The 24,141-nt window shown below is 44.7% G+C and overlaps 1 protein-coding gene across 2 annotated transcripts in view; it reads left to right on the top strand.

The window, feature by feature from the left end:
- Positions 1-24,141, top strand: part of Abl1 (ABL proto-oncogene 1, non-receptor tyrosine kinase) — a 118,519-nt gene that overhangs the window by 54,843 nt on the left and 39,535 nt on the right. The window contains exon 1 of one of the 2 annotated variants that reach the window (XM_038336686.1): positions 18,643-18,742. The exons of the other annotated variant lie outside the window; for it this stretch is intronic. Coding sequence (XP_038192614.1) covers positions 18,664-18,742 — 79 coding nt within the window. The 5' untranslated portion in view covers positions 18,643-18,663. Of the gene's footprint in view, positions 1-18,642; positions 18,743-24,141 lie in introns of those variants that run through there. 2 annotated transcript variants of the gene reach the window in all.

The following is a 24,141-nucleotide window of genomic DNA, read 5'->3' on the forward strand; positions in this document are numbered from 1 at the left end:
ATTTTGTTCCCTCAGGCACCCACTCTTTCAAAGCTACTAAGAGAATTTATCTAAATCTATGTCCTGCTAAAGAACTCTAGATTCAAAGTTTAAGGTAGAATCCTGCTTCACAAAGAGGCTAAATGGCAAGCAACTTACCTAGCTCACCTGACGTCTCCCAAGACGTCTCGATGCCTTGCCTTTTCTTTCCCTTCCTTATAAACCCTTCTCCAGTTGGCTCCTCCCCACAACTTCCTGTCAGCCAGTTGCTGACTCAGCCTCCAGACTACAGGTGAATTTTATTTAATCAAACACACCTTTGCATCATCAAAGAAATCTTCCAGAGAATAAACAAAAGAAACATACCTTAAAATAATATTCTACAACATCTACTTTATAAAGGACACATTTGCTGTATGTGTGATTTCTTGATGCTCTGTCGCCTTTGTGTTTTTGGAAGAAAAACCCTGTCACCATTTGCTTTCCCAGTGAGCCAGATGCCATCATCTCCCTGATGTCAACCATTTCAGGTCAATTGATAGACTGCTTGCCTTGTGTGAGCCCTAGGTTCAGTCTGCAGAACTGCCACAAGTTTATTGTGTGTGTTGGGTTGGTGTGCTCTTCTTTGGGTTTAACTCATCTGGGGTTTCATAGTCCATACACAAACCAACAAAAGGACCACTTTCTGTTCATGTTGTAAATGTGAGTTCCATGTAGACCACATAGTGTTCTTCTGAAATGGGTCTGTTTTCTATGGACCTGTGTAGTTGCTTTGCCAACTCATATCCCATCCCCTTAATTAGCCTCAGGAACTTCCTTCTTAGTGTCTCAGTACAGTCTCGCCATGGATTGCACTTGGATCTACTTTTCTTCTTTTTTTAATGGTTTATTTTTATTTTGTGTGCATTAATGTTTTGCCTGCATGTACATGCATGTGAGGGTGTCAGATCCCTGGAACTGGAGGTACAAACAGTTGTTAGCTTCCATATAGGTGCTGGGAATTGAACCCAGGTCCTTTAGAAGAGCAGCCAGTGTTGTAACTGCTGAGCCATCTCTACAGCCCCTCATTTTCTTTTCTCTAAGCTTCTTTGTTTTACTTTTATCCTTTTGTTTTGTTATTGTTGTTCTTTGTGCTGGGGATCAAAGACAGGGTCTTGCTTAAGCTGGGAAAGTGCTCTCCCACTGAGCTACAACCCCAGCCCAGACTTCATTCCTGGAGTATCTTGTCTAGGCACAGCATTCCAGAACATTAACTAGTTTTTTGTCTCTTGCCTTCCCTCAGGCTTTAAAAATGTTTTCTTTTTTAAAGATTTTCTTTTCAGGGATGGAGGGGGTGGGGTGGGGGAAGGGAGCTGGAAAGAAGGCTCAAGGTTGGGAGCTCTGAGTGCTCTTCCAGAGATCTTGAGTTCAATTCCCAGCAACCACATGATGGCTCACAATCATCATAATGAGATCTGGTGCACTCTTCTGGCCTGCAGGCATTCATGCAGGCAGAACACTGTGTACATAATGTAAATAAATCTTAAAAAAAAAAGAGATTGGTTTTGAGCTCTGTATTTGTGTCTGTGTCTTTATGGGTATGAACATGAGGGACAATGCCCACAGAAGCCAGAGGTGTTGGAGTCCCTGGAGCCAGAATTACAGGCACGACTGTGAACCACATGACATGGGTGCTGGAAACCAGCTCAGGTCCTCTGCAAAAGCTGTCCTCACTTTTAACTGCTGAACCATCGCTGTAGCTCTGAGTTCAACTTTCTTGGTCATCATATTTTCTGATAAGTCAGTGTTCCCTTTCTCTGCTACATCATCCTATGGTTGCTTTTGAAATTTGCTCATCACCAAATGATCTTGGTGGTGTATACTTGTATTTCAGCTTCCCAGAAGGCTGACACAGGAGGATTGTGGCTTTAAAGCTGGCCTGGGCAACATGAGAACTCTATCTTTAAAAAAAGGACCTTGACAGAAGCTTGGGTGTTTGATTTTCATGTGTGGCTTGCTCTGTTTCTTCTTGGTGTTCATTTAGTGGTTTGCATCAAGTTTCTATATGTCATTAAGTTTAGACAATTTGGGGCCCTTGTTTCTTTAGAATCTTGTTCTTTCTTTTCCTGCTTTATTGCAATTCTCACTCCCCATGTTGCCATTTGGTATTATCTAGAACTTACTCTGACTTAATTTCTTTTTCTTTCAGTCTTTTTCCTTTTGGTCATATTGATTTTCAACCCTGACTCCTTTTTGTAGGGGGAGACTCACTGTGTAGGCCAAGACTGGTGTTGGATGCATAATCCTTACCTCCTGCATGCTGGGATTGCAGGTATGAGCCACCCTGGCTGCTTCTACTCATCTTTCTTGGCATTCCATTCCTCTGCCTCCCTCTCAAGGCTGTCACACTGATGTACATGAGAAGGCACATTCCCAGTAAGTGAGTGGAAATCTCACTGAGGACAGAAACCCCAGCAGGAGGACAGAGACAACACAAAGAACTCGATGGAAAGTCCAGAAGTGAGAAAATTAAATATAAGAAATGAAAATTCCACTACATGTGCATAACAGTCAGTGTGACAGCCTTGAGAATGGCTCCAGACCAGGTAGGGCTCTGTTTGGGTTGTACTCTGTCTTGGTCTCCAGGTGCCTGTGTGTCCAAGATTTCTGATTGCATCCTGGATGTTCTAAAGTTCCATTGTGGAAATTCTGGATTCTTAGTCTTCTCTCAAGACGCAGTGAGGGCTGCAGCTCCTAGCATTTCCCTTCCAGGGTTACATTACTCCTCTCAAGACTCCTGTTTCCTGGCTTCCCGTTTGACTCACTAAGCCAGGGCTGCTAAGCTTTCTCTGTGCATTCTCGCTGGCTGGGGCTGTGCTGGCAAAGCCACAGACAGAGCTAGGAGAGGCAGTAATTTGGAAACACATGATAAGTAAAATTATTATAAAGACAACTTTGTAAAAATATGGATCATTTTATGAACACAAGTCCCCTAAAAGTCAGAAAGTTAATAAATCACTTTGATGATAAAGAGGAAAGGAATTCATTATCTGAGGTGAGTAACACAGTTATTTACAGACAGGGGACTCAATTCTGCTTTTTTTTGTATGTCATTGGTTTGTAGTTTTTCCTTTGTATGTGTATGTGAGAGTGTGTGTATGTGCACACACTGGATGCACACATGTATGTTCTGAAGAGACTGGAGCAAGATATCAGGTGTCCTTCTCTTTCATCTTCTACATTATTCCTTTGAGACAGGGTCTCTGATTTGAACTTGGAGCTAGGCTGATGGCAAGCAAATACCTCCCAATTCCCCTTCTCTTCCACACAATGCTGGGTTACAGGTGTGTGTGTGAGTGCTAGGTCTGAACTGGGATTCTCATGCTTGTACAGCAAGTGCTGTTACCCACTGAGCCATCTCTCCAGACCTTACTTAAGGATTTATCTGTCCTTTGCAAGAGTAAAGCTATTAATATTGAGTCAACATTGTCAGTAAATTCATCATTGCTTCTTCATTAGTTGAACAGTTTCCTTAAGAATAAAAAACAAATAAACCACACTTGTTATGTACATACTCATATTTCTTTATAATCATTTTTAATAAATTAATTTAGTTAGTTTTATGAGACAAGGTTTCTCTGTAGCTTTGGTGCCTGTCCTGGAACTAGCTCTTGTAGACCAGGCTGACCTCAAACTCACAGAGATCCTCCTGCCTCTGCCTCCCGAGACCTGAGATTAAAGGCATGCGTCACCACTGCCTGGCAATCATTTATTTTAATTATCAACTAAAATGAAAGTTTAGCAGTCTGCTATGGTGGCACATACCTATAGTCCCAGGAAGTGGGAGGTGAAAATGGAAAGATCAGGACTTCAAGGTCGTCTTTGAATGCTGAGTTCCAGACCAGTCTAATCTACCTAAGATCCTATCTTGGAAAAAAAAAAGTTAATAAAGTTTCTAGGCACAAGAGAAACCAATAATTTTTCCCTCTATCTGTCACTTAATATATATTATATTATAATATACACTGTCACTTAAACAAATTTTTAGGGAGTGAAATATAATATGGTTTAGAGGGGGGCCTTTTAAAGGACATATAATGGCCAAGCTCTCTTTTCTTTATCAGAATCACAAATATTTGAATTCAGTAGTATGCATGTTTGTGTGTGGAAAGAGAGGTGTGCAGTGAGGCCAGGTTTAGCAGTTGGGAATGCTTGCTGCTCGTGCAGAGGGTCCATATTCAGTTCCTAGCACTCTCATTTGAAAGTTGCAACAACCTGTTACTGTAACTCCAGCTTCATGGGATCCAGTGCCCTCTTCTGGCTTTCACAGGCAGCTCTACATATACACACATCAACACACACACACACACACACACACACACAATCTTGAAAAATGATAGTAGTATAGTAAGGATCTATATTAAAGATCTGGAATTATTAAGGTTGCTAAGACCCTGCTCTTGTGGGCTGAAGGTTGTCAGCTTTGGGCCCAGTTGGGACTGCTGTCACAATGAGTCTTGTGGTAGGGTAAAGCACAGGGCCTAGTCCAGGCAACCAGGCAGGAAGAATTCCCGGTTCTGGCACATGTCTCACTCTTGGGGCCTTTAGCTGATTGAAGGAGTGTCAGTCACATCAAAGAGGGTGATCTACTGCGCTGGATCCACCAGCTTAAATGTCAAGTTTCCCTTAAAGCACATCCAAATAATTTCTTTTTTAAGATTTATTTGCTATGTATACAGTGTTCTGTCTGCATGTATGCTTGCATGCCAGAAAAGGGCACCAGATATCATTACAGATGGTTGTGAGCCACCATGTGGTTGCTAAGAATTGAACTCAGAATATTTGAAAGAGCAGCCAGTGCTTTTAAACACTGAGCCATCTCTCCAGCCCCTGGATAATTCTTTTTTTTAAAAAAAAGTGTGTGTGTGTGTGTGTGTGTGTGTGTGTGTGTGTGTGTGTGTGTATGAACATGTGCTTGTGGGTGCCCTCAAAAATCAGAAAAGGGTGTCGGATACCCTAGAATTACAGGATGTTTGAGCCTGGGTGTTAGAAACAGAACTGAGGTCCGCTGCAAGAGCAGCAAGTACTCCTAACCGCTCTTTTCTTTCTAGCCACCCTACCATGCCCCAGTAATTCTTTAGCTGGCATCTGAACACCCTTGGGCAACTTTGTCTAGATGCCACCTAAGAGTCCTCACTCTGGTCTTGTCATTCAGAATTTACTCAATCTCAGGAGAGGACAGTCTGATATTTGGAAGGCATGGTGTTGGGAGCTACTGGTTAGTCACTGTGGCAGTCAGGAAGCAGAATGAGCCTCACCCCTTGCTCACAGAAGCCCTCCTCCCCATAGATTGCATCACTGCTGGGGATCTGGTGAGGATGTGTAAGGGTCTACTTTCTGCTCTCTATCTTGTTGCCAGTACACTTTCTTGACTATTTTAGTTTATAATGAGACCTGTAGCTAACTGTCAGTCTCCCTCACATCTTATTGCTAGCTGCTTTGTCTATTTAAATCTTTATATTTGCCTGTTGAGGCTCAGCTGATTCATTTCTACTAGAAACCTCCTGGATCTTTGGTTGGGATTGCATCTGGAGTTGTCTAATCCCCGAATATAGTCATTTTTCCATTAATTTAGAACTTCTAGTTTCTCTGTAGTATTTTGCAGTCTCCATTGTTGCCAGATTTATCTTTAAATTTATCTTTTCATGTGCTTGTACACGTGCAGTCCCCTCCCCACATGCATGCACACACAAAAATAAAATCAAGTAGTATATATTTGTTTCATATGCCGTTAATGTTTTTATCTTTGTCCCTCTTTTTGGTGTGTGTGTTGTATATGTGTGTATGTGTTACATCATAGAGTCTTCCATGACTCTCTCGCTCCACACAAGCCTCTTGGTTAACCATCACTTCCAGACATGTCCAGTCACACCCTCTTTTTCCTTCCCCTCCCATTTCACTGATCCCATTAGCCTCTGCTGTCCCTCCTCAGCTCTTCTCCCTGCACCAGCCAGTCTAATCTGCCTGTGCTCCTGTTCCTGCTTCCTCTCTCCCAAACCTTCCAGCACCTTCCTATGTCCTTTGGACAAAAGCCATGCCAGGCCTGGTGCCGTCTTCCCACTCCCTGCTGCCCCCAGTGTGAGTCTGCTGTATTGGCCTCTGCTTTTCCTTCAACCTCTCTCAGTTTTCTTCCCTGCCGAGAGCCTCTGCACACGATCTCTTGGCCAGGACAGCACTGCATCAGTTGTCATCTTCAGTGATGGCTTTTCTGGTCACCATGTCTAAACCTGTAGCCCAAGTCCAATACCCTTTCCTTCTGCTGGACTTCCCTAGCTCATCATGTCTTTTCCCAACCTGAATGTTAGCTCTGGGACAAGGGACTCTTCTCACGCCTTTACTCCTTGTGGCCCTAGAATAGTAACCTTCCTAATGTTTTGACCCTCTAATACAGTTCCTCATGTCATGAGCCCAACCATAAAGTTATTTTGTTGCTACTTCATAACTGTAATTTTGCTACTGTTATGAATTGTAATGTAAATATCTGATATGCAGGACACCTGACATGCGGCCCTTGTGAAAGGGTCTTTCTACCCTAGTTGGGTCATGATCCACAGGTTGAAAACCACTGTCCTAGAGCCTAGGGAAAACCAGTTCTTGGTAGGGTCTCAAAAAAAAAAATTTTTTTTTTTTTGCAGAATGTTCAGTGTTCATTTCCTTATGACTTAAAAATGTTTGTTGTGTGTATCTTTGTGTGTGTATACACATGAGTGCATGTGTGTGTGCCACAGCACATGTGTTGTGATCTGAGGCCCCCTATAAGAGTCGGTTCTCTCCTTTCACCATGTATATCGTGGAGATCAAACTCAGGCCATTGCACGTACTGGCAAGAGCCTTTATCTGTGAGACATCTTTCCGGCCTCCTAATGGCATTTTAATTACTTTCTAATACACTTCCTTCTGTGGTGATGTGTTCTCAGGTGTCTTTCCTGTGATCAGCTTGAGCACTGTCTCTTGCTTCCACTATCTTGGTAGCCTCATTTGTATGTTTGGTGCCTGGGAGTTTTAACAGCCATCAAGACACAGGTGGCACCCTCTTTTTGAGAAGGAATATAGAAGCCACATTGGAAAAGGGAGTCAGAAGTCAGGATCTTGACAATCAGTGTCAAAGAAGAAATGAATGAAATCTGAGGGTCTGGCAGTTGTTCACTTGTGATAAATACCCACATACTTCTGGGGGGCTTCATGCACCCCACTGGAAAGCTAACCAGAGTCTAACTTGATGATGGCACTTTTGATATTTAAACAGTGCCGGGACAGGGTAAATTTGTAAAGAAAATCTCCAGAAGTAGAGTTGATGGGTCAGAGAGCAAACGTGTTTGTAATTTTGGCTCTTATCGAATATTGCCAGATTCCCCATGAGACTCTTGAGAACAGGAAATGAGAAAGGCAAACACTGTACCATATGGTGCTGCCAGCATGATATTGTACCATGGGACAAAGGATGGTTTCGTCCCCTAAACGGTGGAACTAGTGTCTTCCATCCTCAGCAGACCCATACAGCCCTGACTCTTGCCCCCTCACCTGCAACTTGATGGCACTGCTTTTCCCAAGGGCTTCTGGCCTGTGCACCTGTCAGTGGTGAGCTATGTGTGTGTGCTTGAGTGTCTGTCAAGTGTTGTTGGGGTGTAGATATAACCTAGGGAAGGGGAGCCCAGCCTCAAGAATCTGTAAGACTTACTCTTTTTAATTAAGAAAATGTCAGGAGTCACCTTCCAAAGATCCCTGACAATTAGAGATAGGAAAGCTTAACTCAGACCTGAGGCAGAGCATAGATCAAGAGCAGGACAGGTGGCCACACCCTGTAAGTCAGGTTAGGTAAGTGAGCCCTGAGCAGGGAGCTGACTCCACAGAAAAAAACTCAACCAGGCCCTGCTTCTCTGCACTTCTTTCCTGCCTGCCTGGGAAGGGAAGAAGCTGAACAGTAATGAAAATTGTTATTATTAAATTGTGTGAGAAAGAGAGGGGGTTCACATACCATGGTGCCTGTATGGAGGTCAGAAGGCAACTTTTGGGTGTCAATTCCCTTCTTCTACCCTTACATGAATTCGGGGGAATGAACTCAAGTCCATACTTGCACGAGTGTTGTTCTCACCAGGACTGAAAATTCCTAATTGTCTGATTCTCAAAATTCCTTTGTTTATTATAAGTCTGTGATTCATGAAATACTAATTGTTAATTGATCTCCATAGCTAATTGGTTATAGCTGCTTCTCAGCATTTTAGGAACATTGTGTTTATTATCTAAAAATTTTCCTGCAGTAGATCTTAAGTCATGTATGGTTTTTGACCCCATCCAATTGGAGTTCCATGCAATATGTCTTCTCTTGTGGTTAGCTTTTCTCTTTTAGCGGGCATGTGTGTGTGGATTCATGTGTGCATATGCATGCAGAGGCCAGAGGTCAACATTGGGTGTTTCCACTGTCTCTGTCTACCTTATTTTTTGAGGCAGCTCCTGAACCTGGAGCTCACCTGACTAACTGGAAGGTCATCCTGTTTGCACTCCCCCAGTGCATGCTGCCATACCTGGCTTTGTCTGAGGGTGCAGGGATGGAGCTAAGTTCTCCTGATGTGCAGCACACATTTTAGTGATTGAGCCATCTCCCCAGCCCATTATCATAATTGTGAGGTGTATTCACGTAGTAGCATATGCATTAGTACCTCATTCCTTTTCATTTTTATTCCATTATTGGGATATTATTCCATTATTTGAATTTTATCCCATTACTGAGATACAAGTTTTGATTATTCACTTGCCACTTGATGGATATTTAGGTTGTTTCCCACGTGGGGCCTTGGTGAATAAGGCTGCTGTGAACTTTCACTTAAAGCTTTTGTCTGGATGTACTCCTGTTTGTCTTCAGTTGATGCTTAGGAGGAGAAGTGCTGGGTCTCACAATGTTTTATCTCAACTTTTGTTTTTCTGTTTTGTTTTTTTGAGACATGATCTCTTTATGTAACCCTAGATATTCTGGAACTTGATATGTAGAACAGACTGAACTTGGGGTGGGGATATGGCGCACACCTTTAATCCCAGCACTCTGGAGGCAGAGGCATGTGTATCTCTGTGAGTTCGAGGCCAGCCTGATCTACAGAGAGAGTTCCAGGACAGGCTCCAAAGCTATACAGAAAAACCCTGTCTTGAAAAAAACAAAACAAACTGGCCTCCACTCACAGAGCTCTGAACTCACTGATCTGTCTGTCTATTCTCCTGGTGCTTGACTAAAGGTATACCACCACACCTGGCTTTATCTCAAATTTTTAATAGACTGCCAAACTCCTTTCCAAAGGGACTATGCATTTCCATTTCCCTACATCTTTGTTAGCACTTGGTTTATTATTGTAGCTCTTGGAGTGGACATGGCGTGGGAGCTCACTGGAGTGGGCATGGCGTGGGAGCTCACAGTGTTTCTGTTTCATGGGCATTGATGCTAAACTTTTTTGGGGGGGCAGGGTCTCATGGTATATCTCTTGACTGGTCTGGAGCTCACTATGTAGACCAGACTGGTCTTGAACCTGCTACGATTAAAGGTGTGTCTCACCATGCCTGACCTGTCACTGTGCTCATTTTGGGTGCTTATCAGCCACTTGTTTTGCTTGTAGGTAACATGACTTTTTTGCCCATTTTAAACCAGTTTGAACACTATCTGAAAGGGCAGGAAGGGTTCTCTGCATTTTTAATGCAGTTCTGCATTAGATCCATGGTAGAATACCTGGCTTTTGTTTTCTCACACTGATACCATTTTCCCTATGTTATGGAGAGATTTATCTCATAAGTCTTGGCTTATGAGAATAGAGGCTATGGGGTCCCACTGTCCACCCACGCTGTCTGCAAGCTGGAGACCCAGGAAAGCTGGTGGTGTTTTCAGAAGCCTGAGAGCCAAGGGTAGTGTGAGACTGAAGGGCTGGAAATGGGAGCAAGGGAGGCAGAAGATCCTGTCATGTTCAGGAAGCCAGGTGCAGGGAGGCAAATGTCACCACCTCCCATTTTCTGCCTTTGTGAGGTCCCTTGCTGATAGGAAGAGTGGGTCCCTTAACTCAAGCAAGGCTAATCCCTTCCAGAATTGTCCTCACAGACACACCCAGGAATCAGTTCTTTGGCTGACACAAAACCACTACTGTCACATTTAGGGAATGTGAAATCACTTGGAGATCCTGTGTTATGGGTATTATGTGCTAACTGGTAGGAAAGGTGACCGGGTGAACTTCGGGAGGCAAGCTTAGTTTCCTAGGGGCCCAAGAGCCTAGACCTGCCCTTTTCTGGCCCTAAGCACGGTGCTCTTTGGTGAGCAGTCTTCAGGATCAACTGCAGCCCTCTCTTCCCTGTTCATAATGTAGCTCTGGACCGATGTGTCTAGTCTGTCACTTTAAGGAGAAAGAATAGGCTGTCTCACTCAATACTGTCCTTGCTTTTCTGAGTGGAGGGAAGGCTGGACCACCCATCCTTATGTGTGTCTAAAACACTGCAGATACAACCATCAATGCTGCTCATTTTTAAGATGTGAACATGATCTGCACTCCTCGGGTACCACGCTTATACTTTCTTGGATACTAGGCTGCCAGACCAAGGGAGGGTACTGTGGCCTGATAACTTGAGTAAACATGGCGCTTCTACCTCCTCCCTGCTGGGCTTACACTGTGGAGCGGGTTGGACAGCTTGTTTTCTTTCCCTTGGAGCCCTCTCTCTACACTTCTCTCCAGCTGCCTTCTTCCCCACCCCCAAAAGTAATGTGATCTCCCAGGCCAGTTCTGCTGCTGCTCCGCAGATTCCTTTAGTCTTAGGGAAGGAGAGGAAAGGCATTAACCATTAGCTTTCCAGTTCCAAGTTAACCAAACCCCAGTAGTCAAACACAGTACTGGTCTTAAAGCAAAAGGATGATAGGGTAACAATATCTACTTGGGCCTCAAGATCCCCCATGAGACATTTTGTTTCACAGATGTTTCTCTGTACACACAGGGTGTGGGTGTGCGCACGCACAAGATGAGTGGGGGTGGGGTGGGCTACCAGCCAATACTGACCTAGACTTCATGATCCTCTTGCCTTGTTCTTCTGAAGGCAAGGATGTTAGGACTTAAAGAGTTGTGCCACCATATTGGCTATGGAGACTTAAATTTTATTCAATATTCAGGTCAGAAGAAAACAAACGTGACTTAGTAATTTGAAACAAAATTCTTTGAGCCTCACTGCAGAGCGTACCCAAGTACAAGAACACAGACATTTGTGCAAGCATGAAAATCACTTCAAGTTGGATTCAAGCTTTTGAATTGAGCAAGAGTGCTCCATGCTATTTGTGTTTAATGATATTCCTATTTACAATTAAACTTTAATTGCAATTAAATTAAAGGTGCAGATATGAATGGATTGAAGAACTTAGAGCCTGGATGGTCCTCTATCAGCAAAGCTGAGATCTGAGACCTGTTCACGGCAACAAGTTTTAAATAGTTTTCCAACCCAGTGTTCTTATCATACCCTACACATTTCTGTGTCAGTACATTTCTCTCTCTCTCTCTCTCTCTCTCTCTCTCTCTCTCTCTCTCTCTGTGTGTGTGTGTGTGTGTGTGTGTGTGTGTGTGTGTGGTTTGAGTTATAGTCAGAAGCCAACATTGTCTTCTCCATTCACTCTCATCTTATTTTTTGAGGCAGGGTCTCTATTAAGCCTGGAGCTCCCAGGTTGGACTAGATTGACTGTCCAGAAGACCCCAGGGGTTTTGCTGGCTCTACCAGGGTTACAGACGTCCTACCATGCTCAGCTTTTAGGTGGGTGCTGAAGGTCCACACTCAGGTCCTTGAGCTTGTGTGACTAACCCATCTCCTTACCCCCATCATGTTCTTTTAACTATGGGATCTAGTAGATGTCGTCTAATGAGGGGATTTGGGGACTTGGGTTCTATTCTTGCTGCTAGCATGCTGTGTGGACTCCATGCAAGTCGTTTAACCTTAGTCACAGCTGTATTGCCTGTAAGATGCACAAAACTGTTTGTGAGAAGTGAATGTTTCCCCATCCCTCTTCCAGAGACAGCCTTATTATGGAGCCCAGCTTTACCTCAGATGACGACAGTCGTTCTGATGCAGACTCCTGAGTCCTCAGAGTATAAGCACCAGCCCCACAGAGAAAGATTGTTTTTTAAAACTGAAGATTTGTAAGGACAAAAGGAGCCCAAAAGGAGACAGGAGTGAATAACAGAAGTGACGTTTTCAGGAAGTGGGAGGCAGCCAGGAGTGGTAGCAGACTTATGACAATGCAGGACACCACAGCCTAGGTTCTCAGAGTAAGCGCGTAGTAAGATGTGAGCTAGTGCACTGATGGTAGAGTGATCAAGAACGGGATTTGTTGTTGAAAGTCTACAGTAGTGAGATTCCCAGCCCCTCTTCCAGTACCTGCTAGGTAAGGCCTTAACAGAGAGGAGATTGAAGTACTTCTTTCTGGGGAGAGGAAAAAAAAAAGGAATGGCCCCAGAAAAGTATCCTCTAGATACCAGTACAGTACTGGGAGTTGCTCAGCTCCTTCCCTCAGAGTCATTAGGTGTTGAGCCTCTTTGAGATACAGGACTTCAGTCTCAAGTCTTTGTAAATAATGAATGAGCAGCCAAATTCCATTGGATATTTAGAGAAGTCTCCAAGTGGTAACAGAGAGTAAAATACATACAAAGAAGACAAGAACTTGGTGGGAATAGAGGTAGTACAGAAGGAGTTCTAAAGAATGGTTCTTCACAATCCTCAGGGACAGCACAACATCAAAGAACACATGCTACTGACAGCAGGAGAAAAATTAGTGCTTTTATTAATGTTTTTAATCTGTTGTTGGTGTAGTGGTCCAAGCAAGCCTTGAACTCACTGTGTAGCTGAGGCTGTCCCTAAAGTCCTAAGAATCAACTTTTTAACTAATAAAAACATTACCTGGGCATAGTGGCACATGCCTTTAATTCCAGCATTTAGGAGGCAGAGGCAGGTGAATCTTTGTGAGTTCAAGGCTAGCGTGGTCCACATAGTGAGTTCCAGGACAGCCAGGCTATGTAGAGAGAATCTATCTCAAAAAACAAATAAAATAAAACATTATAACCACAATTTAAAATTTAACAGATGACTTGAAAATCAAATTTACATTAGAATATAACATGCAACACGAGGGAGGCAGTAATGAGGTTAAAAGCACCCTCCCAGGGCATCAGTGCCATTCTGGCAGTAATTCCAGAGAGGGAGAATTAAGTAATAATAATAATAACAAATAGAAGTTAGGAGACAATTCTAAGGAAAAAATGAGCTTAAGCAGTTAAAGGTGCTTAGCACATAATATAGCCTAGTGCTGAGTTCAATTCCTAGTTCAATTCGGCTCACATAAGGTGAAAAGAGAGAGCTGAGTTGTCCGTCAGCCTCCATAAGCATGCTGTGGCACGCATATTCTCTCTTAACAATGATTATATATATATATATATATATATATATATATACATATATATATATATATTCATATTTACCCTTTCTGAGACAGGGTTATTTTGTGTAGTCCTGACTATCCTGGAACTTGCTCTATAGATTGGGCTGGCTGGTTTTTTTTTTTTTTTTTTGGTTTTTTTCGAGACAGGGTTTCTCTGTAGCTTTAGAGCCTGTCCTGGAACTAGCTCTTGTAGACCAGGCTGGTCTCAAACTCACAGAGATCCGCCTGCCTCTGCCTCTAGAGTGCTGGAATCAAAGGTGAGCACTACCATTCCTAGGCTTAATTTTAATCTTTTCTTAAAAGAACCTTCATGCTGCTTGTTTTTTAAACCAAGTATAGATAGTATTTTGATTAAAAGTAAAAAATAACATGAGCACACTAATATTACTCATTTTATCAAACTGGAAGATTTGTTTGAACAAATATGTTTATACTGTTTAATTATAAAATAAAGTCATATATGTGTATATAGAAATATGTATATATAAAATAAGGTTTTTGTTTTGTATCTGAGACAGTGTCTCCTTAGCCTAGACTGGCTGGCCTCTTGTTCCCCTTGCTCCCACCTCCCAAATTATGAGATTTTTATAGAAAGAGAATTTGCTGTGGGCCCTCACTGAAAATCTCAGCCTAAATATCCCAAGGCGATGGAGTAAACCAGGAGCATTGTTGCTATGTGTAGGGGAGGCTGGTGAAGGTGTGGGGTGGAGGGGCCTGGCTTTAGATGAAAGATGAGGCTTTGTGACATTTGAACCCAAGATGCTGCTCCTGATCTTACCCTTCAAACGTTAACCTATTTCTTTTCCTTAGGACAGCTTCCAGACCCAACATTCCTCCCAGAGTCCCTCAGATTGGGCTTTTTCCAGTCATTCTTGTTTTTTATTTTAATTTTTAAGTTGTTTCTTTTTTAATATTTATTTATTAGGTATACAATATTCTGTTTTGCGTGTATGACTGCAGGCCAGAAGAGGGCACCAGACCTCATTACAGATGGTTGCGAGCCACCATGTGGTTGCTGGGAATTGAACTCAAGACCTTTGGAAGAGCAGGCAGTGCTCTTAACCTCTGAGCCATCTCTCCAGCCCCCTTTTTTGGTTTTTCGAGACAGGGTTTCTCTGTAGCTTTTTAGCCCATCCTGGAACTAGCTCTCATAGACCAAGCTGGCCTCAAACTCACAGAGTTCCGCCTGCCTCTGCCTCCCGAGTGCTGGGATTAAAGGCGTGCGTCACCACCGCCCAGCCTATTTTTTAAGTTTTTTGAGACAAAGTTTCTCTGTGTAGGCCTGGCTGTCCTGGAACTCATTCTATAGACCAGGCTGGCCTCAAACTCACAAAGATCCGCCTGTCTCTGCCTCCCCAGTGCTGGGATAAAGGTGTGAGCCACCACTGCCCGGTTCTTCCTTCATTCTTGATTCTGAGTACTCATGTAAGAGTGTTGTCCCCGACTGATGCAGGGTCCTCTGAGAAACGATGCTTCAGTTTGCTGTGCATTATTTGCAGTGTCAGCCCACTCTTAGTGATCACTCCCAGAACTGCATGGAAGCTGAAGCTGTGAATGAGGCCTGGGGAGTCCACTGAACCCACAGGTGCCTGCTGAAGTGGCCTCAGAGGGAGTACATAGGGCTGGGGCAAGACAGCCCCGACAGGTCCTTGAGCCCTGGCCTGGGTTTACCTTTCAGGTAGCAGCTGGGAGATGAGAAGAGCCCTTCTTGGATTTGCAGCCCACCAGCTTCAAGCAGATCTCCAACATGTCCAAGCTCATCCATTCTCTGCTGCTTGGCCTTGTCAGTTACTTAGCTTTCCCAGGTTGGAGTCACTGGACCTTAGTGACCCATGACTAGTGACCAGCAAATAGTTCTGACGAAAATGTTCTGAGACTTACAGGGGCACATGTTCCCTTGTAGGGCCCTAAAGTGCTGTGGCTGTTGTGAGGAGTTCAGCTGTCTGATTCTCTGGACAGACACATCAGACACATGCACCGAGCTAGAGAAACCGGCCAATGAATGAGAGACTGTAAGCTCTGGACTGTGTTGGCCCATGCTTGTGAAACAAGCCACCCCTGTTCCCCTAGCATGACCAGCTGTGCTGACAAGAATGCAGGACTCAGTTGTGGAGGGCCCTCCCAGACCTCTTGTCAGACTCACCTGCCCCCCTTCCACCCACCATTCCTCCCAAGTCCTGCCACCCCAGAGAGCTATGGTGGATGCCTGCCCCATTTTTTTTTTTAAAGAGACTAAACCCAAAATTTAAAATAAATCCAATCTAAAATCTTCAGAGTCTTCCTTATGTTAACTTACTCTGCTGTGACATATTTATTAAATCTACAGGTTGTTTTCAGATGAGTAAATTCTAAATTCATGAAACCTATCCATCCCCATCTGTCCCATCCCTGATAAAATCCAACAGCAGTGTTTCCCTTGTCCAGAATGGCCTCTGGTCTCAGAGGCCCAGGGTCCTCTGGGGCTTTAGCAGTTTTTCCCACACAGTCAATGCAGTAGGCCGCAACTCAGACAGGAATCTGTTGTGAGCAGGCACAGCATCTTAGGTGTCTGGTTCATTCATGGACCACACTTTCAACGTGACTGGGTGGCCTCTTGCAATACATTTTAAACTTTTATTTTGTTACATTTAGTTATTTATTGTATGGATGGGAAGAATGAAACTGCCCAGAATTCTCAAGCCACTCTGAGGTCTCTGAGCCCCTTCAACCACAGATGACAGTGACAGCACATAAGCCTTGGTCTTTCATCCTCCTTTCTGCTTCTGTTACCTGTCTTGTTTCTATTTGCTTTGAGACAGAGTCTCATTATATAGCCCTGACTGGTCTAGAATTTTAGCTGTCTCCCAGGCTGGCTTTGAACTTGTGGCAATGTTCCTGCCTCTACCCCCCAAGTGTTAGAATTACAAGCATGGCCCCCATGCCTGACCTGTTTTACTTTTCAGTCATTGACTTTCTGCTTTGGGCTGACTAGAGGTGCAGCCCTCAGGCCTTTCTTCCTTGAGACAAGTGAGATTGCTTGCACACAGTGCTCTTTCCACCTTGGCAAAGTTCAGAAAAGGTGTATCTGGAAGGAGTAGTAGCTCAGTCTATTGTATTGCTGTGCCACTTGGTAATGGCTACCATGATCATTGCCACTTAGAGTGTATTGCCAGGCCTGCGAATGAATAATTTTATATCTAAATTATAAAGGTTTGGACTTGTAGTCATAGAGCAGAATATTAGTAGTAGTCATGTGCTTTTAAAAACAAGCTTAATCCCAGCGTGAAGTCCAGCACATGTGAATCAATGTCTAACTTGTATTAAAGAGCAGTATTTAAGGGTATGGTTAGAATTTCAGAATGCCTTTTAATGTATAGTTCTTGGCATCTAGCTGCCAATCTGAATATAACCCTGTGATCTGATATGTTATATGACAGACTTCATTATAGTCTGATCCAAGACCCTTGAACTTGCAAAATGGTAGCAGAACAGACAGGTACTGCATCATTTGTTGTGTTTGTACTGGTAGCACACCTCCAATGTTATCATTGGCACTGTGTGGAGGATGGAAGGCTCAAGACAACACTAGTCATCCAGCATATGGACTCTTACAGAAAATATTTTCCCAGAATCAGGAATGTATCCAGTTGATGTGCTTGTCTCCTGGTCACTCTGGTCCTTTGTCTCCAGATGATGGAGTGGCATCGGTTCTGTAGGCACTGGGTGTTCGTGAGGCCTGGTCTGGCACCTGCTCTAGTAGCCAAGTCTGGGCTTCCGCACAGACAAATTTCACTTTCAAAAAGTGCATGGTATCCTGGTTGAGAGGCCTATGACAGACATGGTACTGCTGATGACATCTGCTTTTTAGGCAGACCTAAGTGGAGACCTCGTTCCTTCACTGTGCCTGGTGTTCTAGACGCCCTAGTTCTCAGCATTGTAGCGTAGGCTAGCCCCTCCCCACTTTGTTTGATTTTGTTTGGAGACAGGGTTTCTCTGTGTAGCTCTGGCTGTCCTGAAACTCACTTGGTAGACCAGGCCTGCCTCTGCCCACTGAGTGCCACTGCTGCCCAGCTTTTCTTTCTTTTGGAACTAGGGTCCCTTAACCAAGACTTTCTCTGAAACAGGCCATGATAACTTCACAGATCCAGCTATCCAGTGCTTGGAAGCTAGATTCTTAGTGGAAGGGGCACCTACCCCACTGGTCCAGAGGCCAAACTTTGGAACCAGGCAGACCCTGACTAAGTGCTTGTCTTCGGGTTTCCACCGTGTGACCTTCTTGTCTGTTTTCACATGAAGAATCATGATCTGACTTTCCTCTCAGGATTATGGCGCACATGTCTGTGGTTGGCAAGGCACATGGGGTAGTCTTATAGAGGACATCCTGCTACAGGTCAGCTTTTCATATGCTAGAGGATGTGGGCCAGATTTTTTAGTTATGTGACATTATTTCATCAGTTTATTTTCCCTTTGTCATTGGAACTTGGTGACGTTTTATTAAATTGTTGACTGTAGTTGGGGCCTCATGTTTCCCACCAATCTAGACTCTCAATCTGTGCCAGTAGCCCTCTGTTATGATTATTGCTTAGTTAAAATCTTGTTGGTAACTTGCTCTAGCCAGCTTCTAGGAAAAGATAAGAACTCAATGCCACGGTGAAATGGATTCAAACACTGATCGCCCATGGCACCAAAAAGTGGGAAAGTTCTCCAGAAAATGAGGTCAGGAAGGGCCAGCCGCCATTCCAGCCCACAATGAACATTCACTGTGGAGACGGAATTCCCTAAGCTTAAACTCACATCTCCTGGTCTAAATGAATGGTTGGAGCAGCGTCCGGTATTCGGTATTCCTGTGGGTTCTAGCCCTGACTGTTCGTTCACATTCCTCAGACACCCACTTTAAGCTTCATCACAGTCGCTCCCCCAATATAAACGAGACTAGTCTTGGTAACTCGGGAGGAATTTGCATTTCCACCGACCTTACCCAACCCAACACGTGGCAGGAGCTGTGCCAGCGCCGTGGGGCAGCTGGGGAGGTCGTGGGGCCACTGCCTTCCCTTGGCCAGGAGGGGGTTAAGAGGCGGGCGGGGCGGGGCGCAGGGCCCTTTGTTACCGGCCTAGGCGGGAGGCGGGACGCGGGCCTGAGCGCAGGCGGGGCTGGGAGCGCGGCGAGCGTGGCCTGGCGGGGCAGGGGGCCCGGGGCGGTGGGGTAGCTGAACGTTCGCCGCGGCCGCGGGACCATGTTGGAGATCTGCTTGAAGCTGGTGGGCTGCAAATCCAAGAAGGGGCTCTCCTCGTCCTCCAGCTGCTACCTGGAAGGTAAGCCCCTACCCGAGCGGGAGACCCGCCCGGACTGCCCTGCTCTCTCCTGGTCCCCAGCCTTCTCCTTCTGAGGCCGCCGCAGGCGCTGGCTTGCCCAGCGGACTCCCCAGGGGCTCTGATGCTGGCGAGGCCCTAGCGCTTGGTGCCGCTCCCGCCCAGAAAGTTTAAAAAAGCCAATTAGGGTCCTCGTGAGCCCACGTTGTAGAGTTTCCGCTGCCAAGTGGGAATTATGTGTCACAAAGGTGGGCCTCCACCAAGTGCCGCATACAAAGGGATCCCGCTCTACCATTTATGGGTACAGAATTTCGTGTGAACTTTCTACCCCCACCCCCATCTTTCTGCAGACCACGAAGCGGTCTTGGAAATTCAGTCTTTTCAGGAGGGGAAAAGAATGGTTTTGCTTGGTATTTCCAGGAGTTTTTAGAGCGTCCAGTTTGGTGCTTGGTGGGGGAGCTCCTAATGTTTGGTTCTTTGCATAAACTTAGAGTCAGGAGCCTGTTGCTTTTGCCTGCTTTACTCTCGTCCCTCTGATTCCATGCCCTCTTCCTGTTGTCCTTAGTGTTTGTTTCTAATCTAAAAGGATGACAAATGGGGAGGATGAGTGGAGGGTGCTGGGGGCTGGGCCCTGGCCAAGACTGTTAGGACATAGTCGACCTTTTGTGGGGACTATTGCCTTCTCCAGAAGGGCAGAAGCACTCACAGGCCTGGTGGTGTCCAGGCGTCCTGACTGTTTGATGTAGGAGTTCAGATAGGAATAAAAATGTCAAGTTTATTTTAGAACAACTTTGATTTCTACTGTTTTCTAGTCTTTCTCTTTCTAGAAATGAGGAAGAAATAGAGGCTTTTCAGTTCTCCAGCCTGCTTTTCTTTCCTTTTCTACCCTGATTCAAAGGCCTGAAGAGCCCCCCCCTCCCATAATTCATCTCAAACTTAAGTGTCCAACAGAAGTTTCCCTTTGCCGCAAGCTGTATTAATGACATTGTCCCCTCCCCGGGACCTCAGGGACTGGATCCCTTAGAGGAGCCTCATATGGATGGCATGAGCTTAGAGTCTAACATTTGGAGGGAGGAGATGGTTTATTTGTCCCCCAAAATTGGCATCTGAGCAGCCAGAGTCATCTTTAGTTAATACGCTGCTTACTTTCCCAGTTGCTCCACATTCTGTGCACATTCTCCGCCCATCTGTATCCAGTTAGCGCAAGGCTCTATCATCTCCATTTTGAGGCCTGCGCTGGAGCAGAGATGAATGGTCTTCTGTGGCTGCAGTCAGGGCACAGCTCGACTTGCCTGCACATCAGCTTGTTCCTGCGGGTCAAGTGGGATTTAGTGCATATCTGGCTAGTTTAATTATTGTTTTAGCAGGAAGGAAATCTAAGTCTTACTCCAGCACGCCTTAAAGTGAATTCTAAAGTCAAGTCCCAAAGAAGTGTCCACACAGTAAGACTTTCTCCAGGAAGTAGCTCTCCAGGAGCCCTTTCTGCTCACTGAGTTTGGAATTCTTTTCTGTAACTGAGAGAATCAAGCTAGCCTCAGTAATTATGTCTTAAAGACGGAAGTGCTGTCTGTCTCTGGGGAAGAGAGACCTTGCCAGTATCTGGAGAAATAATTCAGGCTTTTCATTTCCTACTAACATCCTAAGTCAATCAATCAGCTCATCAACGCCCACTCAGAGTCCGAGCATCCCAGGCCAGGGAGAGAATTGAATATGGTGAGTTTTCCATTATCACCAAATTCACGCTCCCTGCTGCTTCGGGGACATAGGCAGTAGTAGTAGTTAGGTGGCTGTGGTGGCTCTGACTATTTCATCTTGTAGGTAGGAAACTGAGGCACCAAAAGGTTAGGAGACATCCCTGAGATGACAGAACTAACAAGTGCTAATGCCAGGATTTGAATTTGTGCCATCTGGCTCCAAGGAATCCACTTAAAAAAATAAATAAATAAGTTTTAGGCATTGGAGCCCAGGGCCTTGAACTATACCCACAGACCCCTCCCAACTTTTGAATTTTGAGACAGGGTCTTGCCAAGTTGTCCAGGAAGGCCATGAACTCAATCTATAACACAGGCAGGCCTTGACCTTGGCATCCTTCTGCCTCAGAATACAAAGCACCTAGGATTACAGGCTTGCACCACAGTGTCTGGCCCAGACAACCCACTCTTAACCCCTCTGTTTTACGGGCCGACCATTTGTCTCCCGTGGGACACACTGTCTTCATCCAGCACTGTCTTCAGAAACTCTCAGCTTGTTCCTGCACGAGACCAGTCTTCCCCTTCTGTAGCTGGCACTGGTGGACACCTTCTTCCATAAAGCAGCAGGCTAGTAACATTTTCCAAGCAAACTCTGAAAGAGGATCTAATGAAAAGTAATCGGTCCTCCTGTTTTTTTTCCTAGAGTCAATCACTATATTTTTGTTGTTTTTCTAAAAGAAAACTATGCCCCTCTAGAAGTAGCTTATATTCCTAAGAAGCCTTCATGATGCTGGAATTTTGTTCTCTGAAGTATCTGTTCAGAATGACCATATCAGTTTTAGTCTTTGGCCCACTTTGAACTCCAGTCTTGTCAACTATTCCTTGCCCTGGGCACATGAAAGACAGTTTGAACTCGGTTTTCCCGCCCTTGTTTGTATTCATCCACATGGTGTGGGGAGGTACATGGGCTCTGGTATGCTGTCTACAGAGTGAACTCTTGCCGACCTTTCTCATTTATTTGAAGAGCCCACTCTGAAGCTTCTCAGCATGAGACTGTCCAACCAGTGCCTCCTGCAGTGCCAGCCACATTGCTTTTACTAGTAGGCTCTGAATACTCTCCTGAGGTCACACACTTGCTTCCCTTGGTTAGAACTCTTTTTGTCACCTAGCAGGCCAGTCTTTGTCATTTGGGTTATGTTAATATCATTGAGCTTTTACGATGTGTCTGTCAGTAGTATGCGGCACCAGATATCCTCACTTAGTTCTCAGACTAGCCTTGTTGACATCCCAAGCGAAAGCCACGAGATCATTTTGGTGGCAGCACTTTAGTCTTCCGTGTGATTCTGACTTGCTTGGCTTCCATTTCCTTTGTCCAGGTCAGGGAGACGTTCTTGTTCTAGCCTGTGGACTGGTTTAAGGATCCGTAGAGCCCTGTTGACAGAAAAACAGCTGAGGCACATTTGTGTATTTCTGCTAACTGGGGGTTGCTCTTTGGTGCCCTCAAATATTGTTGGGCTTCCCCTTCCAAACTCTAGCAGCATCAGGCTTTCCCTCCGTGCTCTAGCAGCCTTTCCTCTACCCCTAGCTGCACTGGCCTTCTTCTCCTAGGTCCCTGCTGTGTAGACAACAGTTCTGGAGCCAGGCATCCTCTCAGATGATTTAGGCATGGTGCTCTCTGAGCTGACATGCTCCCTTTTATATAATGAGGCTCATAGTAGTTTCCACCTCATTGTTGAGAGATGTCATGTAAACTGTTCAATCCAGAGCCTGTCACGGAACAAGAGCCGACAAATGGAAGATGTTGTTATTGTAAACAGTTCTTTAACAGTCTGAAATGGAGGTTTCCCTAGTCTCTCTGACAGCTGTGGTAACGATAGAACTGAGCTGGATCCACCCGTGCTCCTTCTTGTTAATAAATTATTCTGAAATGTTTAAAGTGCATATGCAATAAAACTAATACTTTGTCTTCTCAGATTTTTAAAAATTTCATTATTTATCTTCTGGTTGTTTTGTTTGCATGTATGTTTGTGTACTACATGCGATGCCTAGTGCCTACGGAGGCCAGAAGAGGACATCTGATCCCCTGGAATTGGAGTTACAGGTGACCGTAAGCCACTGTGTGGGTGCTGGGAATTGAACCTGGGGCCTCCTCTGGAAGAGCAGCCAGTGCTCTCAGACACTGAGGCATCTCTCCAGCTCCTCTTCTTAGATTTAAGCTGGAAATATCTTTCTTCCCTTGAGCCCTCCTTAGTCCCACGGTGAATATTTTAATAGTGCATGAAGCACCCCTGTTGAGTTTTGGTTAGTACCTTATTTCTCTTCTGCAGAGGAACTATTTTCACAGCCCCAGATGTTTACACACTAAAATCCAGAGCTTTTAAAAATTGAGTCACTGTAATGGTACTAGTATAATCATTGATCTGAGACAGATGTGGAAAAGTAGAAAAACAGATTTTAAATATATATCACTAAACCAGGCTAGTGCTCATGCTTGTAACCCCAGCATGGGGCTGGGGCTGCTAAAGGAGGGTTATGAGGAGGCTTTTGTATATACATGTGTATACACATTCATATTCATAATACACACAAATATTCATATGCTGGACCTGGTGCACGCACCTTTAATCCCAGCACTTATGAAATGGGCAGGTGGATCTCTGTGAATTTGAGGCCACCCTGGTCTTACCTAATGAGTTCCAGGACAGCCAACATAGTGAACACGATCTCAAAAACAAAACAGCCACCTCCCCACAAAACCTACCATATACATATGTGCGCAAGCACACACTCACGCAAGCACTCACATTATGCAAAACTAGAACTAAAGCTCAAATTAGACACTAGAAGAATTAAATTTCCCTTCATAATTAATCATAATTCACAAGAGAACAATTTATAAAATATATTCGTAGATTTTTATATTTATTTGAGACAGGGGTCATGTAGCCTATGCTGGCCACAAGCTAATAGTAGTCCTCCAGCCTCAGCTTCTCAAGTGTTGAAATCATAGGTGTAACCGTATGAGTGGCAGTTCCCCCACCCCATGGAAATTTTAAGTCTTATCAAAAGCAGATAGTAAGGGACTCCTTTGCACACATTACCCACCTTTAACAGTAGTCCACTGCTCGGCTCTGTTTCCTTGCATGGCGACGTAGTTGCAGAGTGACAGGAAGAGTCACTTGCCCTTTTTTCTGTGTTTCAGTGACCCAAATTAGCAATAAAAATGCTAATGGAGTGAGACCTTGTAGAGGAGTTGGCTACCATTGGGTGGTCCAGTTCAGTCAGGTCCCAGGGGACCCAGAAGACAAACACACAAAGGACAAAGAACCATCCCTGATGCTCAGTCTGCTGTACATAGCCTGAGACAGATTAAAAACCCTGTGTGGTCAGCATACTCAGAACGGCCATTTGGAGTGTGCTGCTAGTGCAGAAACTTCTGGTACAGTCCATAGAGACATCCATGGGTGCACCACACTGTCTGCCTGTTTGGTTTGAAAGCATAGACAAGTGCTTTTGTGTCCTACCCTGGTTAGGATCTTGACCATAGCTAATGTTTTATTGAAGACAACTCCAGGTGTTCTCTGGGCTGTGCTAGAGGGTTTTTGGTCAGATTGCTTTGTCCTATTTCTGCTACCTTTGTTTGGGCTGATAGACTGTTAAAGTGCATTTTTTCAGTTCTGACTTAACAACCATGGAGAGCTCTGTATCTGA

This window comes from Arvicola amphibius, chromosome 7, assembly GCF_903992535.2.
Source record: "Arvicola amphibius chromosome 7, mArvAmp1.2, whole genome shotgun sequence".
In the NCBI taxonomy this organism is placed as follows: domain Eukaryota; kingdom Metazoa; phylum Chordata; class Mammalia; order Rodentia; family Cricetidae; genus Arvicola; species Arvicola amphibius.